Source organism: Bos grunniens, chromosome 18 (assembly GCF_055505025.1).
Source record: "Bos grunniens cultivar Pamir isolate PY7600 chromosome 18, Bosgru_T2T1.0, whole genome shotgun sequence".
Taxonomy (NCBI): domain Eukaryota; kingdom Metazoa; phylum Chordata; class Mammalia; order Artiodactyla; family Bovidae; genus Bos; species Bos grunniens.
The window spans coordinates 56,403,729-56,423,181 of record NC_141182.1 but is presented as its reverse complement, the minus strand read 5'-3'; the positions used below and the strand labels follow the sequence as shown (position 1 = coordinate 56,423,181).

The 19,453-nt window shown below is 50.9% G+C and overlaps 1 protein-coding gene across 1 annotated transcript; it reads right to left on the bottom strand.

Annotated features, from left to right (window-relative positions):
- Positions 1-202: 202 nt before the first annotated feature.
- CPT1C (carnitine palmitoyltransferase 1C) lies at positions 203-19,325 on the bottom strand. The gene is given in 20 exon segments (XM_086353639.1): positions 203-434; positions 437-535; positions 766-858; positions 971-1,084; positions 1,571-1,723; positions 2,331-2,465; positions 2,716-2,880; positions 3,812-3,928; positions 5,284-5,389; positions 6,125-6,307; positions 6,415-6,610; positions 6,886-6,970; positions 7,077-7,184; positions 7,399-7,476; positions 11,218-11,355; positions 11,448-11,549; positions 11,701-11,872; positions 13,472-13,611; positions 18,262-18,416; positions 19,101-19,325. Coding segments are annotated over 19 exon segments (2,424 nt in total). The 5' UTR covers positions 18,403-18,416; positions 19,101-19,325; the 3' UTR covers positions 203-335.
- Positions 19,326-19,453: the final 128 nt, after the last annotated feature.

The window sequence follows — 19,453 nt, the reverse complement described above, 5'->3', positions numbered from 1 at the left end:
TGGGTCTTGCATGGTTGAGTGTGGTGTGACTGGAGCTGAAAGGCAGTAAATTAAGCAGGTGCCAGGGTTATAGCTGACATGGTGACTGTAACTGAGAATTCATGGCAGAGCCTGGGGATGGATGGGAACTTTTCTCTTCCTCCACCATGACCCTCACCTCACCCATCCCTGCCCAGCCCAAGAGCACAGCAGACATCACACCCCCAGCTTACACATCTTTATTAGTCAGGATGTGGGATTTCCAAACCCAGACAGGCTGCCTCTGTCCTGCACCAGCCCAGCTGCAGAGACCTTCCCCCTAGTTCCTGGGGAGACCAGCTCCCCTCTGGAAGGCGTCAAAAGTTAGTGGCTGTCGTGGGGGCTCTGGAGCCCCTGGTAAGGCAGGGGAGAGAGCCACAGCTGTGCTCCGAGTCCTCCTCCCCTAACCCGAGTCTTCCTCCCCTAACCCTCTGCGCTTAAGACGCTGCCCCTCCGGGAAGAGGGCGGCCACGTCCAACAAGGCGTCCTGGATGCGCTGGCCCAGCCGGTGGGAGTCCTGGAAGGAGAGATGTGTCACGTGCAAGAGAAGCTGGGAGAGGGGTTCCGAGAGGCTGAGAAACAAGAGGGCTGGGGTCCCTGCCCCTGGGCCTGAGGGCTGCGGGGTTTGAGCACTGGGGCTCCGGGATCGTGGGCAGGCGGCAAGCTGGGAGTCTGGAATCCTGAGCTGTAGGAGAGGAGGGAGGCGGAAGTCCCGAGAGAGGAGGGGCCGGGGTGGGTTAGCCTCACCGTTCTTGTGCTTGATTTTTTGCTCGAGATGTGGAAGGTGATCACGTCATCGCCCATGAACATGTAGGACACACCGTAACCATGGTCATCGGCCTGCAGAGGGACGAGTGAGGGGAGCAACACAGCCCTAGGTCCCATCCTCCCGCCATAGGTGGGACGGCGGGCCTCCCAGCCCCCTCCTCTTTCAGGACCCAGTTCCACTCACAGGCCCGAATCCACCACCAGAGGAGACATAGTCGGGGTAATTATGAACGTCGAACAGGTGAATTTGCTGAACAGGAATCTGGCTGGTGGCCAGCTGCCACTGCTCTGAGTGAACCTGAGGGACAGAAGTCGGTCACCTGTGCGCTAAAGACAAGCCACGGCTGCTGAACTGCCAATTTCTCTTCAAGATGTGCCACTCTGCCCCGCCCCTTCCTGACGTCACCGTGTGATCTTTCCCCTCTAGACCACACCCTCTCTCCTTGTTCCCGCCCTAACCACGCCCCTCTCACCAACTCAGAACCCGCCCCTCTCCTTGTCCCCGCCCCTAACCACGCCCCTCTCCCTTTCAACTCCTGACCCTGCTGTCTTCTAGACCACATTCTTCTCCCACTGGCCCCGCCCCTCCGCCCTGACCACGCCCCTCACATCCTTTCCATAACTGTGCCCCCTTCTCTAGGCCCCACTTCCCTCTCCACTCCTTCCCTCTCTCTTGCCTGGCCTCCCTAGCTCTCTTCTCTGCTGATAACTCCTTTTTCCAACATCACCCTCCTTGCCCTGAAGTGCCTCCCTTCTCTTCTTTAACCCTTTCCCTGCTCCCAACCTGGTCCAGGAATGGAGACTGCAGGTGGAGGAACTGGGACACGACGTAGAGAGCAAAGAGGTGGCGATCGACCCCCTGTCCACTCATCGCTGCCTTCAGCAGAGCTTGGTGCTTATCCACCGCCAGGCGGAACAGGGCGAGGCACTGTGCGTCCTGGGGACCCCCGGGGAGGTCACAGGTCATGGAAAGACAGGAAATGGGCTTACTGCTGGGGCCTGTCGCACCCCCGGCCTCAACCCAGCTTGCAACTTCCCTGCAAGGCAGAGATATCAACTCCACTTCGCAGCAGGGATACAGGCACAGAGAGGGGAAGTCACTTGCCCAGGGTCACACAGCAAGGCAGAATCAGGTGGGTTCCCAGGTATCGAGGGCCCAAACTCCCTTCACTGAGCCTCAAAACAAGTAGGGGGAGAGGAAACAGAGGTGCCTGCGGGGTTCTGAGCGAGAGATTATGTAGGGAACATGAGGAATGGTACAAATGAAAGCTACAAGGTCACACAGAGGTTAAATAAAGAGACCTACATTTTGGAAACGGGTGCCCACTCGTGCCCTCTGTGTGATCCCCATTAAAGCATGTAGTACACTATGCTGAACTACCTCTGTCTCCCCCATCAGTGAGCTCCTTAAGGTCAGAGACTCGGCTTGTTCCTCCCCTGTCTCATCACAGAGCTTGGACCTCAGAAGGCGCTCCTTAAGTGTTTGTAAATGTATGAATGAGAAGGTGGAAATGACCGAAGCCTCAAATGAGGCCCACACCCACTGTCTTCTCTTTGTCCTCCATGGTTCTCACAAAGTCGCGGGCCTCCCTCGTGCAAGAACGCACCGTCTCTGTGCGGCCTTCCAGGAACAAGCGAGTCATGGTAGATTCATAAGTCAGGCAGAACTGACCCCTGTCCTGGGGACAAGGAGGAGACACGCCTGTCAGCCAGGCTCAGGAAGCCTTCACAGACCTGACCCACCTCTGTGTGGCCCTCCAGCCTCCTTCCACCCAGGAACATGCAGTTGGGAGAGGGCTCGATGGAGCCCTTAATCAAGATGGCAGACCCACCACCAAGGAGTCATGAAAGGGCTCGACAATACGGGTCTTGGGGGCCCAGGGGAACTGAGGTCCTGAGAGGGGGGCTGGGGTTAGGAACCCAACTGACCCGGAAGTGGGCCAGCTGCAAGGTGGTCTGGATGAAGCTGTCTGAAGAGAGATGGCAGCGTTTGATGAAATTCTTGCCAAAGTGGGAGAAGGGGAAGACGTGGCAGTCGATGTTTCCAGACAAGGTCTTGGCTGCCCTCAGGGCTAGAGAGATGGATAGATGGATCTGCCAGAGAAGGAGGGAGGGAGGAATGGCTGGGGGTTACAGACAGGAGGAGGTTGGAGTTGGGGCTGGTGCTGGCAGTGAAGGTCAGGATGGGATTGAGGTTTGGGGACAGGGATGGGATGGACAGGGAATGGAGCTGGGAATGAGGAATGAATTAGGACTGGGAATGGGGTTGGGATTGGGTATAGGATGGGATATGAATGGGGGTTATGTATGGGATGGGGTTGAGGAGGGCATGGCAACCCACTTCAGTCTTCTTACCTGGAGAATCCCATGGACAGAGGAGCCTGGTGGGCTACAGTCCATGGGGTGGCAAAGAGTTGGACATGATTGAGGCCACTTAGGATGCATGGGATGGGGTTAGGGTTGAGGATGGGATTGAATTTAAGAATGGTGATGGGGAGACTTTCCTGGTTGTCCAGTGGCTAAGACTCCATGATCCCAACGTAGGGGCCCGGGACAAGGAACTAGATCCCGCATGCCCCAGCGAAAAGACCCACATGCCAAAAAGACCCCACAAGATGAAACTAAGACCCGGCACAGCCAAATGAATGAATGAATGAGTGAATAAACCAAAAAAGAATGCTGCTGGAGATGGAGGTGGATATGAGTTTGGGATGGAGACAAAGTTGGATCTGAGTTGGGATAGAAGTAAATTGAGGTTGAGGATGGTGTGGAGATTGGGGTTGAGCAGGGGTGGTGGAAACAGGGTTAGTTTGGGGTTAGGGTTAGAACAGAGGATGTGGTTGGGATGGGGTTAGATTAGAGACAGGATTGGGGTTTGGGTTTGGCTTGATTTGGGATGTGGGTTTGGAATTGGGGGCTTAGGGATGGGATTGATTTTTTGCTTGAGACTGGGGTTGGGGATGAGATTAGAGGCAAACCCAGGAATTTGGGGATGTGGAAGAGGAACCTAGAAACTTAGCCTCACCTTGTCTGGAAGGTCCCAGTGCAGCCTCTGGGGCTGGGGCAGCAAGGGGTCAGGGTGCCCCTTGCAGTGACCGTCTGCCGAGTAGCCCAGCTGAAAGCATTCTGTGGCCAGAGTGAACTGCGTGCAGATTGAAGCTGTCAGAGTCCCTCCTCCCGCTGGACCAAGCAAGGGGCATCGAACCAGGCCCCCCTTTTCTGAAGTCCCCTCTTAAGGGAGTCAGGACAATCTCTGAGAAACAGAAACCTCTGGATGGTCACAGGTGGGATCTTGGGGTCACAGTCATTGAGAGCAAGGCTAATACTAATACTCAGTTGGTGCTTACTGCCCTTGTACTTCTGACTGGTTCAAAGTATGATATGCAGAGATGACAGATGACAGGAAGTGTCTTGTAGGGTCTGAGGTTAAATTGAATTAAGAGTGTCATTTACCAATATAATCAAAGGCAAAAAAAAAAAAATTCGTTTTTTAAATAAAAAATAGGCACAGAGGAATCAGTGCTTAGCTAGGGCTGCTCTCAAGATCTAGAATCAGCCCTCCTTCCTCTCATACATGCCTGATCCTCACCCTGGGCCCTAGCCAACCCCTCATGCAACACTATGGAAGACTGGGAACCCAGTGGGATGCAGACACCACCCCCGATGGTTTAAAGACTAAATGAAACAGAGAAAAGAGAGAGGCTAAGTTTCTCAGGACTGCACAGGAGCTTAAAAATGAAAGAAAATACAACCCTTTCACTTGATGAGGCAGAAACTGAGGCTCAGAGGAGGGGAGTAATTTGCCCAAGGTCACACAGCAACCCAGAGCCAGAGGATGGTTCTGACTCAGGGTGATATGGTTGGAAGGCCTCACTCTGGTCTCAGAATATTCTGGATTTTTATTCTCACTCGGCAGCTTCTAACTCTGTGACTCTGGGCAAATCAGTTCCTTTTTCTGAGTCCCAAATGCCTATTTGTCAAAGAAAGGTCATAGGGAGTTCCCTGGCAGTTCAATGGTTAGGACTCAATTCTTTCACTGTGGGAGCCTGGGTTCCATCCCTGGTCAGGGAACTAAGATTCTGCAAACTAAGCAGCATAGGCCAAAAAAAAGAAAGGTCATAATCCTAGATGGGCTTCCCTGGTGGCTCAGATGGTAAAGAATCCGCCTGCAGTGCAGGAGACCGGGGTTCAATCCCTAGGTCAGGAAGATCCCCTGAAGAAGGGAATGGCAACCCACTGCAGTATTCTTGCCTGGAGAATTCCATGGACAGATGAGCCTGGCGGACTACAGTCCATGGAGTTGCAAAGACTGAGTAACTAACACTCTCCCTTTTCAATCCTAGATACCCTTCTTTATTGGGTGACCCTGGTCCGGTGTCTGCCTCTCTCTGAGTCTCATTTTTCCTCTAACCTTAAGGCACCAGAGAGGAAGGTCTTTGGAAATGGTGGGGGGAGGGTGGCGGTCGCCAGGGTGGAGGGCCAGCTGGCTTGCCGTACCTCCCACATGTGTCCTGAGATGGGGCAGTCAGCCCATGAGTGCTCCACGCTGAGGCCCAGCTTCCCATTGGAGAAGACGATTAGGGAGAAGGATTTGTCAAACCAGCTGCCGGGAGAGAGTTCAAAGCGGTCACCAAAGAGTCAAAGAGGCCAGGAGGGAAGTCAGGGGACTCTCTGTGGGAACTGAGTGGGTTTTGGTTGGGAGATCTAGGAATCAGGGCTGGGGGCCTGGTGTGGGGATCCCTAAGAAGGTAGGGGTCTCTAGTGGGGGGTTCTGATCATCTCTGAAATGTATCTCAGGATCATAGGGTTCAGGGGTTTTGAGAGAACATTTTTTTTTTTTTAAGTTCAAAAAAAATTCAGAAAAAATTTAAAAAGTTTTCAGGGTTTACAGGTGCTGAGAGCTTAGGGAAATTCTCCCAGGAGTCTCAGAAATCAGAGTGGTGCCTTGTGGGCATCTAAGAATTTATCTGAGAATCTCTAGGTAGGGGGTCCCAGGGCTGAGGTCCTGAATTGGGGCACCTACATTAAGGTCCGAGGATTCCATGGTCTGAAGTTCTGAGTCTGAGGTCCCCAGGCTTAGGGTCTGGCTGGCGGATTCCCTGGGTCCTAGATTTGGCACCTATTAATCCTCAGATCTGGGGTCCCTGTGTCTGCAATTGTGAGTCTGGAGTCTGGGTCTAGAGTTTCTCAAGGTCTGAGAATCCAGGTCAGGAGTTTGGCGGTCCTGAAATCTGGGGTCCCTGGTCTAGAGGTTAACGGCCTCAGAGGTCCCCAGGTCTCAGTGCATTGGGTCTGGGGTCACAGGTCGGGTGGGGGCCAGATCTGCGGGCTGACTCACCGGTCGTGGCCCTGGCCGGCCAGCAGGGCATGTGCGTAGGCGTCTAAGGAAGCTGCGGGGTCCTCCCTGGTGAGCCCCGCGGGCTCTGAGTCGAGGGATACGAAGAAAGCGGCCCCTTCGACAGCTTCCAGGGCCTCCTGGGCCTGGGTCTTCAGAGACCTCCGCACCTGGGCCCAGGTGTCCCTGCCGGAGGAGTGACTGAGTCCACCCTCCTCCCTGCCCAGCCTCCGCCAGGCCTGCGACCTCAGGGTTCTGGCCGGGCCTGGGGCCCCCAGACCTCTGACCCTCACCTCGGAGCAGCGGTCAAGGCCGCCAGATGCTCCTCGTGGGGGCAGGCGGGAGACGGGTCGTCCAGGATTCGTTGAAACTGCTGCTCCAGGGCCCGCGGGGAAAGCAGGCGGCTTTGCGAGTGGGTCCCCACGCGGAAGAACCGGCCCCGGTGGAAGACGGCCACGTGTCGGCTGTCACGGAGGTGGCGGATGTGATCTGGGGTTGGGGGGGATACGTTGTAAGAATAAGGACCTTTGTTAGCCACTTACCAAGTGGCTTGCGGGTACCCTTATTGTCCCACTTGAGCGAAGAGGAAACTCAAGCTCAGAGAGGGTAATAACTTGCCCAAGGTCACTGAACTGAACTGAAGGTCACACAGCTTGGGAGTTACGGAGCTGGGATTCGAACCCAGGTAGGCTGGCTCCAGAGAGCGTGTTCTTAGCCACTATACTGTTCTACCTCTATTAACGAGAGGGGTAGAGGGGCCTCACCTCTGTGGACCCCGGGAATTCGCGTGGTGTTGAATATCTTCTCATACTGGGCGGAGCACAAGGGTCGCATTCCCATCAGCAAAGTCTGCAGGAGATCACAGGCTCGTGACCTGCCTCCCAGGACCCAGGTGGTGGCCACACATCTGAGGACCACAGCCTCCATCCCCAGCCCGCAGGGGCAGCCCTCTTACTGGCAGGATCTCCTGGCGGTCCAGGCGGTGGCGGTACAGAAGGAGGGCGTGGACTGCGTTGCCCGCGCGCGCCGCCTGCACAGGAGTGGGCGTGACGTACAGGAAGTCCTGTGGGCCAGGCCAGGCGTCAGGTTTGCGCAGGATGGAGGCACTGACCTCAAACACAGGTCTTGATCCCAACAGGCGGGATGGTGAATTCCAGACTGTGATTGGGGTCACTGACCCTAAACCCCACATTCTAGCCAGACACCCCAGCCCTAGACCCGAGGAACAATGAACCCCATCCCTTGCCCACTTCCTAACCTCCGTCTCCCCTTCTCACCATCATGTAATAGTTGCTGTTCACCATCAGTGAGTTCCTGGAGCGCAGGTACACGAATTCTTCCCACCAGTCACTGACCTGGGAGTGGGGCAGAGACACACAGCTGGGGTGGTTGGGGTCAAGGGAGGGGGTAAATGAGGGGGTGGTCCCTCCAGACTTTGCTATGTCAAATGGGGAGCGTCGAGCTCAATGAAGCAGGTGTCAAGAGAGGTAACTAGCAATAACTTAGATGTCCATCCATGGGGGACCAGTTAGCTAAACCGTGCAACCCTCATGTTATGGAATAACATAGCTGTTTAAAAAGAACAAGTTACATCTATATTACTGACAGAGAATGAGCACCAAGAAGGGCTGCACAGTGAAAAAGGATAGGCAAACAACAAGAAATGTGAAATGATCGCATTTTATTAAAAAAAAAAAATTCTACTAAGACCCAACCTGTCCACCAAGTGGATGAATAGACAGTGTGGTCTATCTATACAACAGAATAAAAGGAATGAAGCTCTGATTCTTCAGAGTGACAACACAGATGAACCCTGAAAACACACTAACTGAAATGAGTCAGACACAACAAAACTAATAGTGTATGATTCCACATCTACGAAAAATCTAAAATAAGCCAATTCATAGAGACAGAAAGTACAATAGAGGTTACCTGGGGCTTCAGAGAATGGGGACAGGAATTAAAAAAAAAATATTTAGGGACTTACCTGGTGGTCCAGTGGTTGAGAATCCGTCTTGCAGTGCAGGGGATGTGGGTTCAATCCCTGATCAGAGAACTAACATTCCCACGTGCCTCGGGGCAGCTAAGCCTGTGCGCCACCACCACTGAGCCCGCGGGCCACAACTAGAGAGAAATCTATATGCCACAACAAATGAACCCACATGCCACACCTAAGACCGACACAGCCTAACAAGTAAATAAATATTTAAAAAATGTTTATTCTACTTATTTATTTGGCTGTGCTGAGTCTTATTACAGCATGTGGGATCTAGTTCCCTTACCAGGAATCGAACCCAGGCCCCCTGCATTGGGATCACAGAGTCTTAGCCACTAGACCACCAGGGAAGTCCCTGGGATAGGAATGTTTTGCCTATGGGCACAGAGAGTTTCTGTTTGAGATGATAAAAAAGCTCTAGAGATAAATAGTAGTTATGGTTATACAACACTGTAACCATACTTAGTAGTACCACTGAATTGTACACTGGAAAATGGTTACAATGGCAAATTTTATATTATGTACCTTGGAATCACGATTAAAATTATATGATATTTATGTTATGTGGCTTCCCTGGTGGCTCAGACGGTAAAGAATCTGCCTGCAATGCAGGAGACCTGGGTTCTATCCCTGGGTTGGGAAGATCCCTAGAGAAGGGAATTGCAGCCCACTCCAGTATTCTTGTCTGGAGAATCCCATGGACAGAGCAGCCTGGCGGGCTACAGTCCATGGGGTCACAACATTGTGACTATACTTAGTACTACTGAATTGTACACTGGAAAATGGTTACAATGGCAAAGTTTATATTATGTACATTTGAATCATAATTAAAATTATATATATTTATGTTATGTGTGTTTATATACTATATATTAAACATGTAATATGATATATAACATGTTATATTATTAAATATATTAAAATTATATATTATAAAATAAAATATATATACCTGAAGAATATCTACATAACCCTGGGTATCAATATATGTATACATACACTCAGAAAAGACTCTGACCAAAGTGTTTCTCACAGGCAATGTTGGGAGGGACAAGAATTAAAAGGGAGGTGGTCAGAGATTTTTAGTGTTTTCTAGATATTTTCCTTCCTTTTTATTAAGGTTATTTTTTAAAAATATATTTAATTACTTATTTATTTGGCTGCACTGGGTCTTAGTAGTAGCCCACAGGATCTTTGGTCTTCCTTGCAGCATTTGGGATCTTTTAAGTTGGTGGTATCGTACATTTCCTTAAACTTAGACCAGCCAGGATGTAGCTGTCATTCCCTGGGAATAGGCAACATATTCTGGAAAAATCCAGAAGTTTCCAGCAAATGGTAGAAAAGTTCTATACCTTGATCTAAGTAGGGGTTATCTGGTTATATACATACATAAAACTTAAGCTGTACGTGTAAGACTTGTGTGTTTTACTATATGTATAATATTGTAACATTATATCCATGTGATGCAACAGTATATGCAAGTGATGTCTCTACATTGGGTCTTAGTTGCTGCACGCAGGATCTTCATTCCTGCAGCCAGAGATTGAACTAGTGTCCCCTGCATTGGAAGGCAGATTCTATAAACACTGGATCACTAGGAAAGTCCCTAAGTGAGCTCTTTTTAATACACACCTGTTACTCAAGGTCGTTATGTCCTACAAAGTGCCAGTGAAGGCTGATTAGCCAACACTGAGCCATTTTTCCAAAGGGAAATACAGGGTCAGATTCCTTCCACTCTTGTTTCACCTCAGTGAAATGTGCACTTCAAGCCAAGTCAAAATTTTTGCAACCTTGCACAACTCTCCAAATGATCACAAAAGTGCCACGTGTACTGATTAGGGGTTACAAATATAAGTAGAAGAATCTCAAATACAGAATGTGTGAATAATGAGGATTGATCTGTATAAGTGATAAGAAAGCACTGTGTTAGACTTAATTCTTTTTCTTTTCTTGTCCATAAGGTAATGGTGCATGTTACAGCTGACAGTGCCTTAGAGGTATAATGAAATGTATCAATTAGATATACATATGGTGTGTATATATATTATTTATATAACTATACATGTACATTATTTATACATTGTATAATTATTATGTTATTTAAGTGTTTTATATATATATATATTTTTAAGAATGGACTCTAGTCTAAGAACATGAAGGAAAAAAACCCCTCTAAAACTAAGGCTTGCATAGAAAAGAATGAAATACTGCTATCTGCAGCAACATCAGTTCAGTCACTCAGTCGTGTCCGACTCTCTGTGACCCCATGCACTGCAGCACGCCAGGCTTCCCTGTCCATCACCAACTCCCGGAGGTTGCTCAAACTCATGTCCATCGAGTCAGTGATGGAGATTACCATACTAAGTAAAGTTAGACAAAGACAAATATTATATGTTATCACTTTTACGTGGAACCTAAAAAAAAATAACATCTATTTCTTCTTCACTACCTCCAGCACATCACATGCTGCCTGGCAGCTATTTATGGCTTCCTACAGAATGAGAGACCTGGAAGCCGCTTACAGGGCAATTCGATGCCTGGTTCCATGCCTCAGATTCTCAAGGAGTTTAACTCAGAGTGCTTTCTAGGACCCTAGTTCCTGAAATCAGATGGAAGTACGTTTAGGGCAGGCGTCTGTGCGCACAGAAGGCAGAGGAAAAGAACTATTCTAGGGGTAGGGCTTGGAGTCTCTGGCCACCAGGGGACGGACTGAAATGTTAGAAAGGGCCCGGAATTCCGACTTAAATACTAGAGGGTTGGGGGCGGAGTTCTCGATGTGGGCGGGTCCTGGAGGCGGAGCTAGATCATTGAAGACCCAGTCTCTGAATGTGGGAGCGTGGGGGATGGGGCCTAAAATGTTAGCACAGGATGGATGGGGTTCAAAATATTGGAGAGGTGAGGGGAGCCCAGAATATTGGAGCATCTTGGGCTAGGTTTAAACTATTGGAGCGTGGGGGCGGGACTCAATGGGCTCACATCTGGAGTGAAGCGCCAATCGCCGCCGGGCCTGGGGTTGTGGGCGGGGCGTAGGGCGGGACGTAGAACTCGCAGAGTTAGGAGCGCCGGTTCAGAAGCTTCGCCTACAGGACGCGGTACTCACGTAATTGGACGCCCACCAGGACTTGAGCTGCAAGTACCACTGCAGCAGTGAGGCCTGCAGCTTCAGGAATTCCTGCGCTAGGCCCGCGGTCCAGTCAAAGTCCTTGTCGGAGAGGACGGGTCGGACAGACTCCAGATACTGCGGGGCACGGAAGGGAAGAGGGCAGGTCCCATAGACAACCCCCTACCAGCTCGGCCGCCTCCCTCCCCATCCTGGGGTACCTGGCCCACCTTGCGCACAGTGTCCTGAACGGAGGGCACAGGCTGACGCGGAAGAGAGCGCTGGTAACTGAAGAGCATTGGATGGCGGCCGGAGAAGATGCGCACCAGGGCCTGGTGGGGAGCAGGAATTAGTAGTTTATTAAACGCCTCACTGCAGCCCGGGGCCAAGGTGCTGGGGTGGGGGTGGGGCGCGGCGAGGGTGGCACTCCACAGAGAAAACAGGGCAGAGGGGGCTTGATCAAGGGCTCTGCCTCTCCCGTACCAGCCAGGTCTTGGTTGGCGAGGACATGGCTCCGTGGGGTTCGAGGAGCCAGCCGTGGTAGGACAGAAGTAGCCTCAGGGCCACATGAAGCGTGAAGATCAGAGCTCCCCACAGACAGGACGCAAACAGCGCGGCCGCCAGGACCCCCCGCAGCCTGTGATGCTGTCCACCCCTGGGGGCGGGTAGAGAAAAAGAATAGGCCAGCATCTCCTGGCCTCAGAACATCCCTCCCCTCCAGCCCTACCCAGCGCCTGCTGTTCCTAACACTCTCTGACTCTGATCTTTTGGCTGTTGGAGGAATATCCCGTAGAATTAGAGTCGGTCAGAAAAAGTCCAGTTTCCTCACTTGTGAAGTGCTAGAGGTGTGATTCTCTCTCTTGGTGTGCCCACCATCTCCCCTCAGGAATATGGAGACACCAAGTTTCTAATCACATCCCATGGAAATTGGTAGGAGTTTAATAAATGCGAGCTGGTATTTCTATTGAAATATACCAGATATCAGGCTTCCCTGATGGCTCAGTTGGTAAAGAATCCGTCAGCAATGTAGGAAACCCCAGTTCGATTCCTGAGTTGGGAAGATTCCCCTGGAGAAGGGAAAGGCTACCCACTCCAGAATTCTGGCCTGGAGAATTCCATGGACTGTATAGTCTGTGGGATCCCAGAGTCTGGCAGACTGAGCTACTTTCACTATACCAGATATGAAATTACACCCTGAGGCAGAGGTTCTCAATGTGTGGCCCTTGGACCAGCAGCAAGAGCACCCTCTGGGAGCTTGTCAGAAATACAAATTCCTGGGCCCTAGGCCCAGCAATCAGTGTTTTAACAAGCCTCCCAGATAACTCTAATACAAACTCAAGATTAGGAATGGCTGGTCTAAAGATACAGTAAGTCAACATGTTTGCAAAGTTGCAATAGGACAGACTATGAGCGAATCCCACCTGGAGGACTTGAAGGGAGTCACTTACCCTCTTCAGATTAGGTAAATCTAGCCTTTCTGGAAATTTCTACTTCCGATCCTAGATCTGCCCTTTCAGGCTATCTGACAACTTCACCTACATCTGATTTCCAGACAACAATAATCATTCAACTACTCCCATTTCATAACCTCCTAATGAGTGAGTGAGTGAAGTCGCTCAGTCGTGTCCAACTCTTTGCGACCCCATGGACTGTAGCCTAACCAGGTTCCTCCATGCATGGGATTTTCCAGGTAAGAACACTGGAGTGGGTTGCCATTTCCTTCTCCAGGAGATCTTCCTGACCCAGGGATTGAACCCAGGTCTCCTGCATTGTAGGCAGACGCTTTACCGTCTGAGCCACCAGGGTAGATCCTAGTACCTCCTAGTACTGTACTATATATTCCACATGCATGATTTTGTTTAATTCCTCAACCACCCTAAAAACCAATCATTGTTTTGGCCCAAAAGTTCATTTGGGTCGTGAAGCCCCTGACACCAAGAACAGTGAGGTCTCTTGCCTAAGACCACACAACTGTAGATTAGCAGAACTCATACTTCTGTTAGTATATATAACCATACCTGGCCTTTGTCTAGTTTGCCAACATTCCCTTTAGCAAGAAGCAGCCAGGATGAAAAATGTGCAGAGACAATAGAGGAAATCACCTCCCTTTACTTGATGCTTTACCTTTATTAATCTGACCCCAGGTAAGTCTTAGAGGTGACTTTTCTTTAACAGGCACACATGCTGATACAGAAATGTCCTGGGTGGAGGCCAAGGGGTTAGGAGGTTACTGGGTTGAAGTGGGGAACCTCACCAGTCTGGCAGAGACTCTTTGATCTTCTCCATCAGTCCTAAGGAAGGATCCAGCTGGAGGAAGCAGGCAAGTTGAATTGCACTGAAGAGGAAAAGCCAGCTGAGGGGGCTAGCAGGGAACACACCTGTGAGAAAGTCGTTCTGTGGAGAGGAAAGGTCACCTATTCAATCACTTATCCCATCTGCTAAGCACCACTCTTAGATGTTGACTTAGCATTGAGATGCATGCCCAAGATACCGTGAGGAATAAACAGATCTGGGTCCTGCCCCCAAGGAGGTCAGACCAGAATGCAGTGAGTGGTCATGGTGATAGGATAAGGCAGATTGCTCAGGCTGAGGGAGTCAGGGAGGGCTCCCGGAGGAGGGGTTACTCTCAGGCAGGACCCTGAAGGTGAGACTGTCAAAAAGGCAAAACAATTGATACAGCAGGGTCCAGAGCTCAGGGGCTGGCCTTGGAATGAATGAGGAATGAATGAAAATGTTGGGTTGGGATTCCCTGGTGGTCAGGTTGATAGGATTCCTCGCTTTCACTGTCATGGTCAGGGTTCAATCCCTGGTTAGGGAACATCCCCACAAGCTGCTGGCTAACTAACCAAACTCCCAACTCCCAGGGAAGTGATAACTAACATTTAATGAGTGCTTACTACATGACAGGTGCCATTTACAAGTATAAACTTTTTTTTTGACAAACTGTGCGGCTTACGGGAATTTAGTTCCCTGACCAGGGATCAAAACTGTGCCTCCTGCAGTCTTCCAGAGAAGCACACAATCCTAACCACTGGACTGCCAGGAAATTCCCAGAGATCATGGTTAAGACCTTGGGCTCTGGAGTCCCCACCCTCTGGGCTCAAATCTCTGCTCTGTCACTACCTAGCTGAGTGACTGCAAGCACGTGACTTTACCTCCGTGTCTCAGTTTCCTCATCTGTAGAATGGGAACAATCCAAATCTCAGTACTTGGCTCATAGGGCTGTCACGAGGGCTGGATGAGGAAATGTCATTCCACAAAGGCTTACTGCAGTCCAACAGCAGGGACAAGACAGCAAGATTCCTGCTCTCATGGGGGATAGAGACAACACCTACATAAATACAGGCTCTAGTGGAATGAGTCAGATGGCAAGAGGTGCTATGGAGAAAATGAAGCAGAGGGCTGGGGGGGAGGGTAGGGTGGCACAGGGTGGTCAATTGCATAGCTCAGAGTCAGGCACACCATAGGACCTCAATAAATATTACCATGTCCTCTTTGTCGCTAATCTTCTTCTCACTGGGGATTTATTTACTGGGCAATCTCCCTTTGGCTTGGCAGAAGGAGGTTACTGGCGAACCTGGTTATTTTTGTTGTTTAGTTTTTCTTTTTTTAAAAGATGTTTTCAGTGCTCCTATCTGGGGCTCTAGATTGCAATAGAACAGGGGCTTCCTAATATCAGAAAATTTCTCTATAGCATTTCCCAAGTACCAGGAGCATCATTAAATCATTTCGTCCCCCGTCACACTCAGTAAGATAGTAATTATTCGCATCTCCATCATATGGGTGAAGAAACGGAGGCGACACAAAGTTTGAAGACCTCATCCCAGGCCACATGGCCAGGAAGTGGTGGAGGCATGATTCGAATCCAGTCTCCTGGCTCCAGAGGGCACTGTCAATCACTCAAACCAGCCGGACGAGGGTACCATACTCTGAAGTCTTCTGTATCTCAGAATTTCATATCCGTTTGGAAACCATCTCAGGCAACACTCTAATCTCCTGCCAATGAACCACCTACACCAAAGCCACATGCTTGGCCCAGGTGACCCACTGCGTGTAATTCACAACTCGTGGGCATCAGTACTGAGACCATGTTCTAGAAAAGCAGCCCAGGATAGTGAGGAGTCAGCATGGGCTCCAGAGCCAGACTTCTAATTCTTCCAGGTCTGCCTCTACTTCTGCATCATGGCAGCTGTGTGACCTGGGGGAAGTGAAAATATCTCTCTGAGTTTCTGTTTCCTCATCTGTAAAATGGGACTAATGATGGGCTTCCCTTAGAAGGCTCTAAATGAGGGAATTCCCTGGTGGTCCAGTGGTTAGGACTGCCATGGCCAGGGTTCAATCACTGATTAGCTGATTAGGGAACTAAGACCCTGCAAGTCGTTCAGCATGACAAAAAAAGAGGTCTTAATGAGGACCAGATGAGCAATACATTCAAAGGGTTTGCTTGGTATAGAGCCTGAGATCTATTACTCTCTAGTATGGTTTTAGAAATGAGGAAGCAGAAGGCCAGAGAAGTTACTAACATGCCGGAGGTCACACAGCACCTGTGTGGTATGTGAGATAAGAACGGCCATGCTGGAGTGGTGACTTCTGTGAGTCAGACCTTCTCCTAAGACAACTAATGGTTACAACAGTCCCTCAAGGCAGGGGCTGTCAAGATTCCCATTTTTTAAGTGAAGAAATTCAGGCTTAGCAATGAGTCTATGGAATTACAGCTCTGGTGTTACTGAGGGCACAGCCCTCTCCTTGGGACCCAGTTCCAGGAGCTACGGCTTCAGGGTGGTTCCTGGGGTCCCTGACTGGAAAGGAAGGATGTGAGAACTCCAAGTGACCATCAGGGCGAGAGGCAGCTATGTAACTGAAAGGAAAGAGTCACTGTTACAATTATCAGTTATACTAATATGAGTGTCTGGTGGGGGCCACTGACCATCAGTGGCATTTGAGTCAGAAAGGAGTTTCAGAGCTGACTCGAATACAGGCGTTACAGATAAAATTTTTCGACATAGCAGCACCAGTTCAAATCCGTCTATAAGCATAGAAATCAGAACGGTGATTGCTTTGCAGTGAGCGCGAGGTAAGGGGTACTGGCAGGAAAGGGGCTCTAAGGAACATTCTAGAATGATGGCTATGCTGTTTTGTTGGGGAGTTGGTTACATAGGTATTACCCCAGTTACAAAGATACTACAAAATTCAAGGTCTGTACACTTAAAACATCCTCATTTTTCTGTATCTAATTACATCTTAGTTTAAATACCTATTTATGTGTGTATGTATGTGTGTGTTTATTAAACCACAAGTTAACACTTTGGTTGCTGGATTGGCCTGAGGCCCAAGGGTTCCCAGGGGTAGGGCTGAAAGGGGTTCTCTGGGGGTTTGGGTTAGTGGCTATTTACTCACTGGAGCAGATACATCCCTATTTTAATAATCGTTTTAACAACCAATATGGCCATAGAAGTGCTATCCAGCCTGCTCAAATGTTGCAGCTTCCAGAGAGAACCCTGGGCTGCCCCTGGGTTGTATTCCAACATCTCCATGCTCCCTCTTCCCTGCCCACATTATCGTCCATTACAGCACGTCACCATCTGACATACTCTACATTTTGAGTACTTATCTTCCCCATGAGGAAAGGACTCTGTCTGTCTTGCTCCCTGCCATGTCCCCAGGGCCTCAAATGGTGCCAGGCCCTTCACAAATGCTCCACAGATATTTTGCAAATGAAAAACCATATTATAATCAAAAGCTAACACTCAGAGGGCTTCCCTGGTGGTGCGGTGGTTAAGACTCCTCACTTCCACTGCAGGGGACACGGGTTCAATCCCTGGTCAGGGAAGTTCCACATGCCTTGTGCTCAGTCATGTCCAACTTTCTGCGACCCATGGATTGTAGCCCGCCAGTCTCCTCTGTCCCTGGAATTTTCCAAGCAAGAATACTGGAGGGGGTGGCAATTTCCTTCTCCAGGCCACATGCCTCAAGGTGCAGCCAAAAAAAAGCTAACCTTCAGCACTTGCCATGGGCCAAGCACTCGACTCAAGGCTTACACGTGAGAGTTTGTTTAATCTTTGCAACTGTGCTGTGAGGGAGGTGCTACCATCACTCTTGTTTCACATGTGGGGACACTGAGGCTCAGAGAGATGCGCTTGCCCAAGGCCACACAGCTAGTCAGTGGCAGAGTCAGGACTCAAACCCAGTCCTGGTAGACTGCAAAGGCATTCAAGACCTGTGTTCACAAAGAGGGTGTGGCCAGCAGGGAGACTCCATGAGCCCATGCTAATTCACTTCAGTCATGTCCGACTATGCGACCCAATGGACTGTAGCCTGCCAGGCTCCTCTGTCCATGGGATTCTCCAGGCAAGAATACTGGAGTGGGCTGCAATTTCCTTCTCTAGGGAGACTCCATAGATGGTGCCAGACTTCTAGAACTGGGGACCCCAGGGCTGACACGGGTTCTAGGTGGATGTGAGCATTCTAAGGCATTCTAGGGCAAAGGCAAGAAGTGGGAGTTTGGGATTCAGTCGGTGGAGGTTCACATTTCAGAACCAGAGGGAGGGTGTGCCACATACTGGAGAGGGTACTGGGGGCTGAGAGCAGGGGCAAGGAGGTGGCGCAGAGAGCCAGTGGGCAAGGGCTTTGGGAAAGGGGGCCTTCAGGACTGGGGTGTGGGCTACCCAAGTCGTTGATCAGGCCATGGGGTTCTGGAACAGGGAGCATCTCGTTTAGAGCCTGGAGATGAAAGGGAAAGGTGAGAGGCGCACCACAGGTAAGGGGACTGAGTTCTAGAAATTGGGATGGAAGTTGTGTTTGTGGGGAGAGTGTGAAGAGCATCCAGGAAGTGGGTACCACAGGTGAATGGCAGTTCTCCTAGGCGAGGTTGAGGAACCCAGCAGTGAGCCACAGAGAATCCAGAATTGGCTTTAAGGGGGTTTGGAAGTGGACATGAAAACTCCCAGAAGCGGGACCACCCGGGATGCCAGGAAGGGAGCCTCGCGTATCCTGGAAACAGGTAACTGGATTCCCGGAAGGAAACCGCGTCGCAGCCCTTCTCACCCAGAAACGGGAGAGATGCCTTTTCCAAGAGCGCAGTCCGGAGAGGTAGATCTCCTGTAACACCGGGACACCGAGCTCCACTTCCCCCGCGTCCGAAGTCAGTGAGGGTCGGAAGCCCACCGCCTGGTGAGCTTCAGCCATGTCAGGCTACAGCCCTGGGAGGAGGACAGAGGGTCATTCCCCAGACCCCCAGCCCCTTCTCCGCAGACCCAGGAATGTAGGACGCCAGCTCAACCTTCCCTAACACCTGCGGGGTCCTGAGGGTCCTGGCCGTAGACTCCAGTGTTGGGGGGACTTCAGCCGGGGACCTCTATGAACGCACAGAAAGGCAGGGCGGATAATTCGCGTTAACCCTTTTTGTGGCTATTCTGAGAACGTGGTGCGGGGACAGTGGCCCCCTCCAAAGGACTTTCAAGATTTGGGGGTCGAGGCGGGAAACTGGTCCAGGGTGAGTTGCGGGATCTCGGGAAAAGCGTTATTCCCAAACCGATTTTGAAATGAACACCTGCCGGACGTTGGCATTGTCCACTTCATTTCCGCTTCCCATTCCGAGGCAAGGACTGGGGGTGGGGGACTTGTGGCAGGGAGCGGGGGCGGAGGAGAGTTGAGGGGGGTTCTTGATAAATTCATGTGCTCTGGGGTGACCCAGCGTCCCCTCCCCCCGCCCCGGGCTGAAGGGGACGGGGGAGGAGGCACACTGCTGCGCATGCCTCGGGGATGCTGAGGCTGAGAGCAGAGGCGAGCGTCGAGGACAAGTGATGGAGATGCCCGCACTCCCAGCCCAAGACGCAATCCTCAGGCCCCCGCAGGAGTTCGCGCCCCTACAGTCCAGCACTTACCACGCTGAGTCAGGGGTCCGCCGACCGGATCCTGGGGACCAAGCCCGAGCACACATACACACCCGCCCCCTATTTAGAACGCCGGACTGGAGCCTCCCACTTGCATATGTCCCAGTGCTGTGAGTCCACGACTTGGTTGATGCGCCTCCGGAGCTCCTGTCGCCTCCGACTATCCAAAATCCAGGAACCCCAATTTCTGCCTCTCGGGTTCCTCGCTGGGTATTCAAGCCCCGGCTTTTATCCCCGCCCTCTTCTAATCTTCTATCCCCGCCCCCTTCAATTCTCGCTCAGTTCCCGCCCCCTTCAAATTGCAGCGTCCAATCCTCTCCCTCCATTGCATCCCCTGCCTTCAG